This window comes from Cyclopterus lumpus, chromosome 10 (assembly GCF_009769545.1).
Source record: "Cyclopterus lumpus isolate fCycLum1 chromosome 10, fCycLum1.pri, whole genome shotgun sequence".
NCBI classification, from domain to species: domain Eukaryota; kingdom Metazoa; phylum Chordata; class Actinopteri; order Perciformes; family Cyclopteridae; genus Cyclopterus; species Cyclopterus lumpus.
In genome coordinates, this window is record NC_046975.1 from 21,048,033 (window position 1) to 21,064,783 (window position 16,751).

The window sequence follows — 16,751 nt, forward strand, 5'->3', positions numbered from 1 at the left end:
AATAACCATTTCCTAAATGGCCCCAAATCGTTTTTTAAAAGGCTACATTTTGAGTCACTTGACAAGACCGTCTCTGAGTAGGCTCATTTTTCATCATCTCAATGTATTCTTGTGACGCTTTTGATGGCGTCGACTTGTTGCCCTGCACTCTGGGGTGTGACAAATATCATTCAGTGCTAATTAGATCCCTGTGAGATCCTGTGTCGAGTGTGGCTTGACTAACGCTACGTGGGGGTCATGTTAAAGCGGCGCCAGATGGACGCAGGAAAGTTCATCCTCACTTTTTAAGCACAACGAGGCTTGTTTTTTGTTGTCGTTTTTTACCCTCGAGGATGACGGTGCAGCGCAGTGTGTGTTTTTTGTTTTTCTGTGCGACGTCTTCACCTCGCCGCCGATGAAGAAAAATGTCACATGAGCGTCGAGCCAGAGGAGCGTGAAACTCCCCGTGGCTTTCCCACCTGAGAGGGCAGTTTTTCCTCCTGCTGGTTCGCCGACGTGGTCGTGAGCTGCAGCCCGAGTTATTCTCAGCGCATACTTGACACTGCACGGATATATTTTGACATGCCACGATGTTACTCACGCTGACTCTTTTTTAAATATATATATATATATTGTTTATTATTATTAAAAGCCGACCTCTTGAATTTGCTGCACATTTATTGCAAAAACAAACCCTGCTTAATCCGCAACACTATACCCGCTGCCGCTTGTGCAGTCCAGCATGCATCTGATTCGCATGCCTCAAGAGTTCGAGTGCATTTTTACTTCTCAAGGTTTTTTTTCTTCTTTTTTTTCTTTCTACTGGCTGGCGGCTCAAGTAGGTGCCGTTAAGCTCATTCACATGCCTCCCCGTGTCCCCGTTCCAGCCAGCCAGCCAGCCGGCCGCCGTGTCCGCCAGCTGCCCTGACCACGGTGGGAAATAAACATCAGGCTCCCGAGTGCTCTTCAAATTTTAGTTTTGCCTTGCGACTGCTGGAAGTTGCTCGGCTCCACCGGCCACTTCAATCCTAACTCGATGAATCCCAGCGAGTGAAAGTGGAGGAGGAGATGAGAAGTACAATCTTCTTCTTCTTCTTCTTCTTAAAAAAAACAACCCCCTTCCTGAACAGGTGCCGATGAAAGTGAAATTTGATTGCGCGCCACTTAATTCGTCATCTGAGGGAGAGCGGCGGAAGGAGAGTGGGGCCATGTGCTCGGCTAGCTTAACCTGTGGCGTTAACGCGCGCGGGCTTAATGCTAATCAGACCCGCTAATTAGCTTTGTGCAGTGTGTGCCAATTTCCTTCAGGTGGCACTCGGTTTAAAATATGATAAACCGGACACCTTGAAGTGTTTATCTTCATCCTGATTACAGGTTTGATGACACTAGTTCTATTCTGTCTGGATCCTGAAGGATAAACCTCAGCTTGTCGTCGTCTCTCTCCAAGGAATGAATATAGAGTTTGCTTTTGATTTAATTTTTTGAACTTGAGCCCTTTTTGCTATCACCCCGTGCTTTGTCTCGGCGAAAGGGTCGCTCAGACCTCGACTGTCGGCCCCTTGGGGACAGTCGAGAGATAGCGGCGCTCGTCACACCGCCTTGACCTTGTAGTCGCCCACAAAGCCTCCACCTGCTCTCTCACACGGGCTAATGGATAAAAATACCCGGCAGATCCCACACTCTCTTGTCAATAGAGATTCAAGGACAGCTGCTGGCCACCCTGTTAACACGGGGAATGCACAAACAAAGGCATGGGAATGTGTGCCCACAGTGGCACCCAGTGGAACATCATACCGTTACCACACCCCCACCCTGAGGTGTATGGTTTATGAATGTTGTGCACATTTGGGATAAACTGCCGTCGCTGCTGTTTTGTCTGCTCCGGGGAAGGGGGGGTGCGGTGTGGCGGTCTTCCTCCGTCCCACTTGGCACACGGATAACAGACATGCCGTGTCGTTTGTGCTGAACCAACAATATAATGCAATGTATTGCCATTAGCGGATACTGCACCGTCGGCAACACGACCTTTCCGACCTTCAACAGCGGAGCCTGACACGACTCCCGGCGGTCCGTTTACCTCGTTACGCGGCCGCGCGCCGTTTGCCTCCTCGGAGCTGTGCCCTCTTCACGAAGCCGCCGCCCACTTCGCGGCGTTATTCAGCCGTATGCCGGACATCGATGCCACTGACATTTCATTGTGTACGAAGCATCTAGGAAATGAAGGGAAGGATTGTGTTGCCTTTTTTTTTGTAATGGCAATGACATTTAGCACTTGAAGCGCTAATGAACCCCTAGAAGACCCGAGGGACGTGGACCCCTAGAAGACCCGAGAGACGTGGCCCCGAGAAGACCCGAGCGACGTGAGCCCCGAGAAGACCCGAGCGACGTAAGCCCCGAGAAGACCCGAGCGACGTGGACCCCTAGAAGACCCGAGCGACGTGAGCCCCTAGAAGACCCGAGGGACGTGAACCCCGAGAAGACCCGAGCGACGTGAGCCCCGAGAAGACCCGAGCGACGTGAGCCCCGAGAAGACCCGAGCGACGTGGACCCCTAGAAGACCCGAGCGACGTGAGCCCCGAGAAGACCCGAGCGACGTGAGCCCCTAGAAGACCCGAGGGACGTGAACCCCGAGAAGACCCGAGCGACGTGAGCCCCGAGAAGACCCGAGCGACGTGAGCCCCGAGAAGACCCGAGCGACGTGAGCCCCGAGAAGACCCGAGGGACGTGAACCCCGAGAAGACCCGAGGGACGTGAACCCCGAGAAGACCCGAGCGACGTGAGCCCCGAGAAGACCCGAGCGACGTGAGCCCCGAGAAGACCCGAGCGACGTGAGCCCCGAGAAGACCCGAGCGACGTAAGCCCCGAGAAGACCCGAGGGACGTGGACCCCTAGAAGACCCGAGCGACGTGGACCCCTAGAAGACCTGAGAGACGTGAGCCCCGAGAAGACCCGAGGGACGTGGACCCCGAGAAGACCCGAGTGACGTAAGCCCCGAGAAGACCCGAGCGACGTGGACCCCTAGAAGACCCGAGCGACGTGGACCCCTAGAAGACCCGAGGGATGTGGACCCCTAGAAGACCCGAGGGACGTGGACCCCTAGAAGACCCGAGGGACGTGGACCCCTAGAAGACCCGAGGGACGTGGACCCCTAGAAGACCCGAGGGACGTGGACCCCTAGAAGACCCGAGGGACGTGGACCCCTAGAAGACCCGAGGGACGTGGACCCCTAGAAGACCCGAGGGACGTGGACCCCTAGAAGACCCGAGGGATGTGGACCCCTAGAAGACCTGAGAGACAGTGCACTTTGATGTACCGTCATGTGAATTGTGGCTGTAACTGACAATTATATTCCCTGCAGTTTAATCTTTTGACACATATTTTAGAAAATGGCGATTGTCCCGATTTCGTCCATCATCACCCCGAAACGAGACGTCTCCTTGTCCAAATAAATTACTAATCGAGTATTCGATTTAGTCGACATTTGTAAAACCAAGTTTCTTCGAATGACTTCAAGTACATTTATTAAACCCTGAGGGGATGATTTTATATTTAAAGACCTCTAATGAAATGTACTTTGCGGCAGGCGAAGCGCGTTGCATCTTTTTGTCATCAACTTTAGGCTTGAAATTTATAATTTCGTGTCCTATTCTTTTAGCGCTAACTGCTAAAATACAATCGGCTGCGTAGATTGACTCAATTTAAATGTTAATCTGGTTTAAAGGTGTGAAAGATTATTTTCAATAGTATTTTTTTTAAACGTTTCATTGACCAAAGAATTACTTGTTTCGTCGAGAGAACAATTAGTTGATGATGAAAATAGTCGTTGGTTGCAGCACTAGTGTATTTTAGGACCGCTCGTGTGCCAGCAGGCCCCCCAGCTGCACGGTGGTAACGGGCGACCCGGACGGCACCTCTGCACTCGACCTGCTACACTGGTACCTCACAAAGGTCAGCGAGCAGCAGGGGGTGGCAGAGATGACCTCTTTTTAGTGTGTGTGTGTGTGTGTGTGTGTGTGTCAGACATTATCTCGACAGTGTCATCTGAGGAATGCAAGCCTCGCCCCCGGGGCCTGACACACAAGCCGGGGGTGGGGGTGGGGTGTGGGGGGGCGTCACGGTAACCGGATCCAGGAATACCGGGTGCACAGCCGAGCGAAGGGTGTCGTCGGCGGTAGAAAGGCAAACTTTTCTTCTTTTTTTTTGTTGAAAAAGGTCACGACGTACAGGAGGAACGTGTTCCGGTGTGCACAAAAGCGACTGAATGAGTGAGTTAATGAATACATATTGTGAAGAAATATTTTAGCAATTGGTTTTAAAACGTGAACCTTTTAAAGGTATTAGACCTCTGCGTTGGCCAACCACCGAATGAGATATAAAATCCACTCGTCCACATATTTTACAGAAATGATTGGATTTCTTTAGTCACGGTTACGTCACCCCCCCTAATGAGCTTTTATTTTCCCCGGTACAGTTCGGAGGGTGAAGGTAGGGAGTGAAAAGCTCCCAGTGACAAGTGAGCAATTGTTGTAGAACTAGGTCGTCCTCGCTCCCGAGTCGCGGGGGATTAATTTGTGCTTTTCCCAGCTATTTTCTTTTCCCTGAAAAACAGAACGACAACAAACCCCCCCGCACAAAGTGCCTTGATTAGACCGGCCCGGGGATCACGGTCGTAAGCATCTTAGACGGCGATGGTGTCATGATTCTCCCCCCCCCCCCCTTCCACTGGTGGGAAGACGCAGCGTCCTGCAAACTGGAAACCGCAGTCGTCAATACTGCCATTATAAGTCGAGTTCTGGTCCTCTCAGATTAGTTTTGGATCCTTGGGTCTGGTATGGAACTAAAATGGTGATGGAAAGTGTGTCATGCCGATGCTCTGCAGATGTATTTGACCCATGTGTATATATTTGAGTCGGTGTGCTGCTCCGCTCCCGACCGCCGCCCCCACGGACGGAAGAGGAAAAGGATCACAATTTGCCAGCGAGATGTTTTTCCTCTGTGTGAACACTCGGCCTTGAGGAGTTTCTTTTGCGGAGCCGACTGAGGTCCTTATGCCTCACAGTGGGGCGGCCATGCTGCTTCCTCTCCCTCTCACTCCCTCCGCTTGGCCTAATGAGAGTTGCGGTAGAGTTGGGAAGACAGCCAAGTGTGTAGGGAGAGAAATAATTCATGAACAGTGTTGTTCACTCCTTTTTTCTTTTTTTTTTACAGACTACAGATTGATAGGGAGGCACCCTTTTTTAGACTACTTTTTTTTCAGCCATGATAGCGGTGCCGATTCCAATACCAGCGTTTAATAAATAAGCAGTCTGTCTCCCTGTGTGGAGGTGACTGGGATCATCGGGTTTCACTGAAACATTGCTTTCTTGACTTTATAACACAACCTTAACAAAACAACACTCAGTTATAACTGTATTGGTTTGTTTTTAATAGTTAAATATTACATATTTTCAGAACATTTTTAATGCAGCAACACATTGGACAAAACTTTAAAAAGGAATCAGACTTCTGGTCTAAATAAAGATTTAATTTAATAGATCAGCCCCGTTGATACTGATACGAGATCCAGCTGTTTGAGTCCGTATCGGCCTCACATTGGTATCTGTGCTTCCCTAAACATTGATGGATAATGAAGCTAATTGTGAACGTATACCCACTCTTGGATGACAACTAGACGTGAAACAATAAGTCGATCAATCGGCCTGCATTACAATTATCCTGCAGCAATTATTGGTTTCAGTTGTTTGATCAAAGATGTCGGATATCTGCAGGATTTTGCTGCTTCTCCCTGTTGTGTTTTATCATTTGTAACCGCGATCCAAAAATAAAAAACCTCCATTAATGCTGCGACCTTTCTTTCAGGTGAAACTAGACGCGTCGTGTTTTGCCCCTCGGTTAAAATAAAGCCACAAACGTGCAATCTGCGGGGGGGGATGATATCACCGGATGAAAGGATTTCCTCGACGGTACAGTCGGGAGAAGCGCAGGGAGCTTGCATACACGGATGCAGACTGCCCCGGTGTGTGTGTGTGTGTGTGTGTGTGTGTGTGTGTGTGGGATGGTGTTTATACTGTCAAACGAAGGAGACTCGATCATTGATTTAACTCTGCTGGTTTCGACTCTGTGAGGCCAGCGCTTCACTGAAACAGCCCCTGTGTGCGTCTGGTTTTATGGGGTTATTGCCACTTAATCGGTCGTTCCTATGACATATAAAAACATAACCTCGTGATGCATCGGTCCCCTGACGCGCCGTGACACTTCAGCCTTTCTGATATATAGACTTACTGCTCTATAAAAGGCTCCGTTTCCTCCTCCTCCCCCCCCCTAGTAGTTTACGGCATTGCGACGTGTAGTTTTTTAAACGTGGCGATTGTGTTATCGAACTAGGCTCGCGGATGCGTTGTAATATTGGTATCTGATCTCCAATCAGCGTGGGTCATCCGTGATGTCCTTCACCTCCCTACACCCTCCACCCGGTGTCTTTTGAAAGGCAGCAGCCCGGCCCTTTGATGCGTCTCTACGGCGTGTGATGGATGCGTAGCGGCAGGTCGGGCTATCTGCACTCGGCCAGAGCCGGACAAATAAAAGGATTGACCATTTTTGTGTCAACAGGGGAAAGGAAATGCTTCCTATCTGGCAAACGGACCCCGTGGTGTTGGGAGATAAGGAAAGCCGAGGCACTTCTTAACCACACTTTAAGGGCACTTTAAGCTAATACTGAATTTACAGTAGCGACTGCCTTGCTGATCACCTATTAATCGTTTGAGTCATTTATCGAGCAAGAAATTGTGAATGCCATTTATTTTTTTTATCCCATTTTTCTTCTGATTTTAATGGATTAATCAAGAAAGTAATCGCCGTATCAATTGGTGATCAAAACGGTCGTTACTTGCAGCCTCGTTCATGCCGAGCTAATCCATAAGCATCAGCATCTCTGGTCCCATGCACGGTTTCTTTCAGAAATCTGTTTCCTCGTGCCACCGTTTCTCATAACAAACGTATTTGTTTACACGCAAAAAAACTCCTGTTGTACGCGTCAATGGACAACAATGCAGAACAAAAAGGTGTGTGTGTGTGTGTCCCACAAAGGTGCATGTCGAGGAAATAACTTTGACGTTTACAGAGTTTCTGTTGACGGCTTGTGAATGCCATGCGAGGAATGCCATTTGTAGTTCTGCATGAGCAGCTTTATCCGCAAGGTTTTTTTTTAAAATATGTTTTTTTATCAAGAGCAGCCCACCCCCCCCCCCCCTCCCCTCTGCTGGGGCCACCTGTGTTCCTGGAAGGATTAGTTTAGAGAAGGACGGAGGCGGGATTAGCTGGTGTTACTGGTGTAGCCAACCGTTACATTTTATTTAATTTTTTTAAATGAAGATGCTTTGTCTTTTTAGATATATTCAGCGCACACACAATGAGAACGAATTCAGACTAAATGTAGCTTCATCAGCGTGTCCTAGTTTCAGCTCCGCTCTTGATCTGATCCACGTCTGTTCTCTGGGATGCTGTTTGGTACCGCTTTGGAGGCTGCACGGGGATGATGAAAAGCTCACATCAAACGCCCTCTGCTTTTTGATCTCCCTCCTAAGAAACAAAAGCGTCACCATCGGCTGTGAGAATGATCACAGTCCAGGTACGGTCGGCGTTTGAAACGCACGAATGGAGCCACAAAAGGAACCTCTCGTTGGAACGGTGGAGGTCTTTCGCTGTGATTTGATCCTCTCCGAGGCCTCAAACCGTCACGTACCCGTCTCCGTGTGCACTTTGTGGTGATTGTGTTCTGCCCCCGTCTGGGAGCACATTCAACACATTCAAAGGAGGCCAGAAAGAGGGGGGGGGGGGGGGGGGGGGGGGGGAAGAAATCCCACCGGAAAATGACGGGGCCCAGTGCGGAGGAAAAAGACGGGGTCCTTTTGCATTCTTTCCATACAGTCAATATGAAATATTTGAGACTGAAGCCACAATTGATGGTTTTGCATATTTCTCCCTGTGAGGCTGAGTTTGAGTGGCGCTGTTTCGTCCACTGTGATGTCACTGCAGAGGGGAGGGGAGGGGGGGGGGGAAGAAAGATGCAGCAGTGCCCCCTAGTGGTGACCTTGTGCCTGGATTATTGAGTACCCCACAGTCAAAATTGATTGTGTGTTTCTTTTCATCTTCTCCACTGGATTGAAAGACAAGTAATCACAATAAATCACATAAATATATATTTATTTATTTATTATATTTGTATATATACATATATATTATTTATTTATTATGTGTGTGTATATATATATATATTTATTATATTTATATATATTTTTGTATATATTATATTTGTATATATATATTATATTTATATATATATATATATTATATTTTTATATATAATTTTTTTTTATATATATATAAACTATTTTTTATTGCATCACAGATAGATATGACACAATCTTTGTTTATTGACCATCGTAAAGGACACATTTATGGTTGATCTATCAGACGCGTTGTGTTTTTTCTTTTCCCTGCAGCCTTATTTTTAAAAGCAGGCTCTATTTCTTCACTTCTCCTCCATATTAATGAGCTGGACGGCTGTTTCAAGTGACTTAATCGATTGATTCATCAATATCAGAGTCGTTGCCAGGTAATTTATAGCAAGCAATCGATTAATAATTTCAGTAAAATGCATGCTATCAACCCAAACGGCCCTCTTCATATTCAGGTAATTGCTTGCTGACCTATAGTTTGCATCCATTTGTTAACGTTCTCTTAAATATTGCTTGTAGAATTTTGTGCTGTGGCATTTCTTCTGCAGCTCAACGTCCCAAAAAAAAATGCCCTCGAGTGACTCGAGGCTGCGGTTCCCTGCTCCCCCAGCAGGTGGCAGTGTGCGCCTGGACATTTCCCCCCAGCTGCTCCCCTTCACTGACCACGGACACTTTGAACATCAGGCTTTGGTTAGCAAGCCGAACCCAAACAAGTAGAAGAGTTTAAGTGCTGACGTCAGGGGGGGACCAAGACCCAGCCAAGTGGTTTTCATAACCCCAGTTTGGATATCACTCTGTACCGGGTGACATGTTTGTTGACTGATAATTACATGGTGCACTTTCTCTCCCCCCCTTCAAACTGCAGAGTGTTTTTCCACACTTCTAATGGGAACCTCTGAATTCAACCTTTCGAATCCTCCGTTTCCACACTGAGCAAATAGGCGTTCTGGGTGTTTTTTTCTCCGTGTAATACCTACTTGCTTCATGGTTGTGAGGACGTTGTTGTTTGTTAATCCATCACCTGCAGCTGAGTTTCATGCATCCTTTTAGTGGAGTGTGATATTTGTGAAATGGTGATATAATAATTTCTGCCACTTTTTCTCTTCTATGCTCACCGACGCAGACTTTTGTGTAAAAAAAAAAACCCTCCAAACCAGCGTTAAAAAAAAACAAAACCTAAAAGTTTCATTCAGCGCACGTGGTCAACGTTTCATTAAAAAAACGTTCAACCAGCGTACGACTGCGGCCGCCCGGAGACAAGGTGGCCATTCTGAGAGATCTTCACACAGTCTCCGTTGTCCCTCCGCTCGCCCGTCGCCACAACTACCTCCAGTTGCCACCGACAAAGGCGTCCCAGTAGCAGCAACCAGCATCGCCACACACACACACACACACACACACACACACACACACACACACACAGCCAGTGGGTACCAGTAGACAGTGGAGTAGCTGTACTGGCTGCCAGCTCTCAGAGAGAGTCACTTTGTTTCACCTCTGACTTGGACTCACGCCAAACGCTCTTAGGACTCGCTCACTGTGGGTCGCTTGATGAAGTCATTGAATGGGGGCGGAGTTTATATAGTTGTTTCAGTTGTTAGTTACTTTTTTTTAAATTTGAGGTGCTTTTATTGCTTCATTTCTAATCCGATGCTCGGACGCACAAATCAATGTCAGCGAGAGTTTTATTTTATTTTTTTTGGTGTCTTTTGTGAGTTGCCACTGCGGCCTTGTGGTCCGATCCTCGTGGTCCGATCCTCGTGGCCCGATCCTCGTGGTCCGATCCTCTTGGTCCGATCCTCTTGGTCCGATCCTCTTGGTCCGATCCTCTTGGTCCGATCCTCTTTGTCCGATCCTCTTTGTCCGATCCTCGTGGCCCGATCCTCGTGGCCCGATCCTCTTGGTCCGATCCTCGTGGTCCGATCCTCGTGGTCCGATCCTCTTGGTCCGATCCTCTTTGCCCGATCCTCGTGGTCCGATCCTCGTGGTCCGATCCTCGTGGTCCGATCTGTGATCTGTCGACGCCGCTTGGCTCGTGTGGGAGCGTTGAAGCCGGCGGTTTGATTTTGACTGAATGGCGCATAGAGTTATGCCAAAAAAAAGATCTATAGTCTGTCACCGAAAGCCCCGTCGAGGGTCGATGACGTGCAATGACATCATAGTCGCATTTCAACTCAAATGAACAGATTTGTTTGTTTTATTTTTATTTTTTAAGTCGATATTGTGGAAAAACAGTTGCATATCTTCTCTGCAGCAGCTCAATGCTTCACGGTGTATGACGGCTCTTTAATGTTTGACTGAAACCAGCTGCGGCTATAAAGAGGTTGATCAAAAGGTTGTTTTTTTCTTTTTTTGGGTGAATCAAAACCGTTGTGCGCACACATTGTCTTTTCATACATTTTATTATGCGACAATATTGATTGTGGCAGCTTTTTACGGCTCTAAGCTCCCGTGTCTAACCCCGCTTGTCCTCTGTTCCATCAGGACCTGGAGATCGTGTACTCGTACCTCCACGGGATGGAGGCCCTGTCCAACCTGCGGGAGCACCAGCTCAGGTCAGTGTATAAGAGTGTGTTCTCGAAATGCAAATGTAAACGCTTGACAAGCTCCTCGGCGTCTGCATCCATGACGGTTGTGGTTTGGGGTCGACAACCACTCAACGGCTGGAATTATTTCATTCTCTAAAAAAAAAGACAATAAGGCAAAATGACTGCAGTCCGTCTTTTGCACGTGTAAAACAAAATTAAAGTTTTATTGGTATTAAAAGGTATTTTAAGCTTGATTCATGTTTTTTTTTTTTTTTTAAATCAGTTTATCACCGGTCCGGGTCATCACCGTTCTAACTAAGTGATACGATTCGTTGTTGTTAACCTAATTTCAGCTTTCACTCTTCTTGTTTTTACTTTCCCGTTGGAGTCAGAGTTGGTGTCCATTATTGAGCCGCTCTCTCTCTACTGAAGCGTATTAGTTTTTTAAACGAAACAACAACAACAACAACAAAAAGACGATCTTGTGTTTACAAAAACCAAAATCTCACATTCTGATTAAACCGCCCCTGACGTGAACTCCCCGTCATCGCCGCCGCTCTCGCCTCGCCGGTCGTTTCTGTCCGGCGCAGACTTTCCAAACACCGCCGTGTCAGGAAGTCTGTTCCCAGCACGCCTTGTGTGCATACATGTGGATTATACTGGCGGCGGAAGGAAAAAAAAACAATGTAGCGGTACGCGACCCCGCGAGCTGGAACATTCCACCGCGTGACCCCCTCGTAGGCCTCCCCCCCCCCCCCTGCCCGACAGTAACCCTCCCTCCTGATTGGATCCTGAGGAATGTCCCCGCGGTCCCACAGACGAGTCCTCCACTCCTGCCAACTTTGATTTTCCCATCCTTCAAAAAAAATAAAATAAATACAATTCCCAGCCATCCCTTGCTTACTATGGGATTATGTTATAGATCTTATTTTTTTTTACCCCTCCACTTTTCATCTGAGAGGAATGTGTTGTCGTCCCTGTGACTTGTTTTTTTTTTTTTGGGGGGGGGGGGGGGGGGGTTATTTCTTTCCTGCCTGTTGCGCAACAGCACGGCGAACGCCCTGCAGCTATTTTCTGAAGCCTTTTTTTGTGTTTTGATCAGCTTCTGTTTACTATCGCTGCCGCCTGTCTGTAAAGTTGAGGCACAGTCGTCTTCTCTGGAGGCGCTTTTTGGGGGAAAACGCCTGATGTTTTTCTCGTTTTATGTTAGGGGGGGGGGGGGGGGGGGGGATTTTTGTTTTAAAAAATTGTAGATCTGCGATTTAACAAATGTGAAGCGCCATTTACCCTCGCGAAAGAACTGAGTGAGTAAAAGAATGAGGGTTGAATAATCCTTGAATTGTGATAGTGCTTTTCATACAATGATTTTACATCCTTCACGTTTTAACGCTCATTAAACGAAGGGGGGGAAAAACAAACAAGAATTCACTAATGAGAGCAGTGGGAGCACAAAGTGAGTCTGGGCCCGATTTGAGGGAGAAGAAGGCGCCGCACAGAATAACTCATTTGACCCGGATGAATGACACTTGTTTGTGGGACAAATAGTCTTGTGACTCTGTGGTTAATTGTTGTTTTGTTAAAATCCTCCAAAATAAACGTAAGAAAGGGAAAAAGTCAATCGCGGTGCGGTGGATGAGTAACGGTCTCTTTCGTCAGTGCCGTCAACAACAACAACTAACAAATAAAAGTGAGGAATGAATAAATTAAAAAAAGATGATAAAAATGTTTGGCAACAATACTGTGACGCAACTACAGAGAAAAAGAAAGACAATAAAAGAAATGAGGACAATGATGTATGGCAAAAATTAAAATAAAAAAAAGCCCACAAGTCCCACAAAAAGTGTTTTTCTAAACTTTAGAGCCATGCGAGCGTAAAGCAAGCCTCGGACGATTTTTATAGGGAACATCTAAAAGAAAGTCAGTGGAAAATATGACACGACATGATCTTCGCCCATGAAAACAGCCTGAATGTCATATTAAGGTATTAACGACGCAGATCTAAAACACGTATCTGAAAAAATGTAAGTAAATGTCACAGCAATAACAATATTAAAGCCTTCTTTGTGACGATCCGGACCACCACAGATATGCGCCGTAGAAATCTCCGTAGCCCATAATGCAATGCAGCCACGCGGCATGTGAAGTTGCTGTTCTCCTCATAAACCTACACTCATGATAAAACCCTGTCATTCATATATCTATATAAGATACTCCCACTATGTTATTGCTGGCTGGAAGTCCTTCTGGGGAAATGTAGGAAATCACTTAGTTGTAGGTGTGACTACAAACTGCACGATTATTGAGGGTGGGGCTTATTATTTGAAGCGACACCCTTATTTAGAACAATGTCTGGATCGTTTTTCCTTTTTTCTTTTTGTCCTGTTTTGTAACATTGCTAACCAGAGTGACTGTTTCCTCCTATTGTTTTCTGACTGACATTCTCCCCCCCCCCCCCTCCCCATTCCCCTCTGCCCCTGCAGGATGATGTGCGAGACGGTGCGTTATGAGAGGCACGAGGCCAATGAAGTGCTGTACTAGTAAGTACCACGGGGTCTGGAACCAGCGTGGGCGCGGTCGTCTGCGTGCAAAAGGACGTCGAGGATGGTTTATTTGGTCGAATTCTTGCATATCTACCAGCGTGAGAACACGGCGGGGCAGCCGATGTAACAATTCAAATTAAAATCTGTGTGACCAAAGCACAACCTCGGTCCGTTAGTCAGCGTAAAGGATGAGTTGAGGCACAGAGGCAGTCAGTCGAGGCCTTCGTGTGTGTGTGTGTGTGTGTGTGTGTGTGTCACAATAAACCACTCTTCAAGAACCAGAATCCAGAATGTTACATCCGTGTACCTGAATCCAGACCGGAAACCTGCAGCCGTGACGGTCTCCTTGAAGCCTTTTTCTTTGACGCCAGCTCGTCTCTAGCGGGCGACGCTCACGTGCTTCCTTCCTCCTTCGACGGCTGCGACAACTCGCCGTTCGACTGCCGTCGCGTGTCGACGTCTTACGAACACCCGCGATGAGAATTAAGACCGTTAATTAACATCGTCAGCCTCTCGAGGGGCGACAGAGGGCACGATGTCCCCTTTTTCTGCCTCTCGATCCCCCGTGTGTGTGTGTGTGTGTGTGCGTATGGGTGTTAATGCAGGGTCTATGTGTGTGTGTGTGTGTGTTGGGGGGGGGATGACGGGGAAGAGTCAACACTTCATTAGAAGCCCGTCGGCAGTGTGGGGGCTGATTTAAACAATAGGAATGCAGATTAGGCAGTGGTCGCATAATAGACTCAGCAAGATTCCCTCGGGTCCTACACACACTCACACACACATACTCAAACACACACACATACACACACACACACACACACACACACTCACTCACGCACACACGGAGTCTCTTTGCGTTTTTAGTGGTATCGTTAAAGAGCATTCTTAGATGTTCTGCTCAAATTCCTCTCATAAATTTAAATATGCAAATAACACCAAAGTGGACGCACATACATTTTACACGTAAACAGTTTTATTTGTACATGTGGCTTCGTGTGGACGTGGTCTCTCATACCTCAATAGGACCGACACAGAGACAGCTGAGGCTCCTCTGGACTCGGGGTTGGACTCCGGTGGTGTTAACGTATTCATTTATATTTATATATACTATTATTTACATTCCAACATCGTTCACTAGTCCTCCACATCGCATTTGACACACTTAAGAAAACCGTTTTCTTCGTGGGTACCGATCTGCGCAAAATTCACGTCGTAACCATTTTAAAGATGGTTTTTCAATGAAATTGAGAATAATTCCCTCCGATATTGCAAATTATATCGCAATCCCGTCTAAATAATCGTAATTCAATTTGTTTTCATCTTTCATATGTGCATCTTTATATAAAAGAGGAATAACAGTAGAGAATGAAACTGCTCTTCTGAACTTCACCTCCAGGCGAAACCATCAACCGGTTATTGTCCTCTTTTTTTTCATCTTTATTGGTTGATTTAATTAGTACGAGTGTCGCGGTTTCTCGTTGCGTCTGTGCACAACCGTTTGTATGTGTGCATGTGTGCATGCAGGTGTGAACCTATAAGAAGTCCTCCGGAGCTCCTCCTGATAAGAGGTGTTAACCAGCAGCGGAGGAGATTGACTTTCCTCCCCGTGCGAGATCTTAATCAACCTTCTCTTGTGAAAACACAAGCTTTTCAACCGCCCGCCTTTCGCTTCCTCGTATATTTATAACGACGGCGATAATCTGCAGGGAAACGAGGGCTCTAAAAGTCAATGGGGGATTTTAATTGTGATTGTATCTCCTATTAAGTTGTAAAAATTGCAATCCCCCGTACATTGGGTCGTATGTCAAGGAGTTCATTTCCTTGAAAGGTGCAGGCGGACACACCACCGGTGAACGCTCTGGTTTCATAAATGGGAGACTATTCGGAAAGTTTTATCTAAACAGTTAAATGTATATTTGGATTTGTCCCTTTTTTTTTTTCTTTTTTTTTTTAGTACAACTGCCGTGTTCGACCTGTGTTGGGCTGAACTGTTGGATTCACTCGAGGGTTTAAAGTGGGCCGGAACGATTCTGGCACCCTCGACTAGCGGGTCAATAAGTCTGATTGGCGGTTTTCGTGTGCTGCACCATCGAGATGTTCGCCCCAAAAGAGGAAATAATATCAGCCTACGGTCATTTTCCCACACTTTAAACCCCGGTGAGCAAGTCGGGTACATTGCTCCACACCGACACCAGTCTTCCTTCAACGAAAAGAAAATCAACAGTGGCGTATATTGATCCATTGATTTTCATTTTCATGCCCACCGTAGCGCGTGAAGGTAAATCCGCCTGCAGTGAAACCCGACGAGCATCGGACCCGGGAACCTTGGATCAGTCATCGAGTTCAGAACGCGTGTGCGGCGGGATGTTTGTGACCTGAATGGCTGTCTGTTGAAGATCAGGCGTCGACAAAACGGGACCAGACTTGAGGAAGAGACTTTTTAGAAGCCCAATCAGGTGTAACTCCTAACGAGCCAATCGAATCAATGAAATGTTTTTGCTGTAGATTTTTTTATACGTTCAAACAAGCCCGTATTATTCTTTCTCCAATCTGTTCTGCAGCCTTGCAGATGATGAAAATACGCCTTGGCAGCCATCTTTCTTCTGGATATTCCTCCTTTTTGAGAACCATTTTACACAGGGCTAAATCCTGGCTACATACCAAATGTTTCTTCTTCTTCTTTTTTCTTCCACAATGTTGGGAGAGGAAAAAAAAAAAAGCACTCCGATTCATACAAATGATCCAGTTAATGACCCGCACACTCCCAATCTCTCTCTAACTATCCCCGACAGTTGGCAGTCCCGAAGCAACGATCAGAGCATGAGGGTAATAGTTATAAAAGTACTCATTTTTCCTGCCCGGGGCTAGAGATTGCTAGAGTGCAAACACCACACACACACACACACACACACACACAGTCACACTCAATATGTCATGAAAACATCCCGTGCTGTGAGAGCGTCCACAGATTATAGCGCTAAAGCCATCCTGAGGTCGAGGCTGACCTGGCACATTTAACAGAGGCCGGGGAAGAAGGCCATCGTATCTTCTGGTCGGCTTTTTTAACCGCTTCCATGTCAGCTCTTTCAGTGTAACCCGTGACCTTTTGACCCATCACTAATCTGTGTGGTCCAGCTGTAAACTCCATCCCCCCTTTTTTTTTTTTTTTTTTTTTTTTTAAAAGATGTGCGTTTTGCCGTTTCTCGTGTGACTCGTAGAAGCCGCTTGTTTGGAAGTCTTTATTTCTCTCCGCCAGCATCAAACTACGGGGAGTCAAATAATGTGAGTTTTGCATTTTAATTAGAATTTTTTCATAATTAATAACTAGTCCATCAACACGACATTAATTGGCATCATTGTGTTCCCCGTGTGATAGACGGCGGTTTTGAACTAGACAATTGAAGACCGTCGCAATTTTTTTTTAGCGACTGTTGGATTAATTGAGAAAATAATTGGCAGGTTAATGA

At 46.7% G+C, this 16,751-nt stretch overlaps 1 protein-coding gene across 3 annotated transcripts in view; it reads left to right on the forward strand.

Moving 5' to 3' along the window:
• The window catches only part of rapgef2 (Rap guanine nucleotide exchange factor (GEF) 2), an 86,008-nt gene that overhangs the window by 13,660 nt on the left and 55,597 nt on the right, over positions 1-16,751 (forward strand). For all 3 annotated transcript variants that reach the window (XM_034543057.1, XM_034543055.1, XM_034543056.1), the window contains exons 2-3: positions 10,701-10,771; positions 13,225-13,281. In XM_034543057.1, the coding sequence (XP_034398948.1) occupies positions 10,701-10,771; positions 13,225-13,281 (128 nt within the window). The remainder of the gene's footprint in view (positions 1-10,700; positions 10,772-13,224; positions 13,282-16,751) is intronic.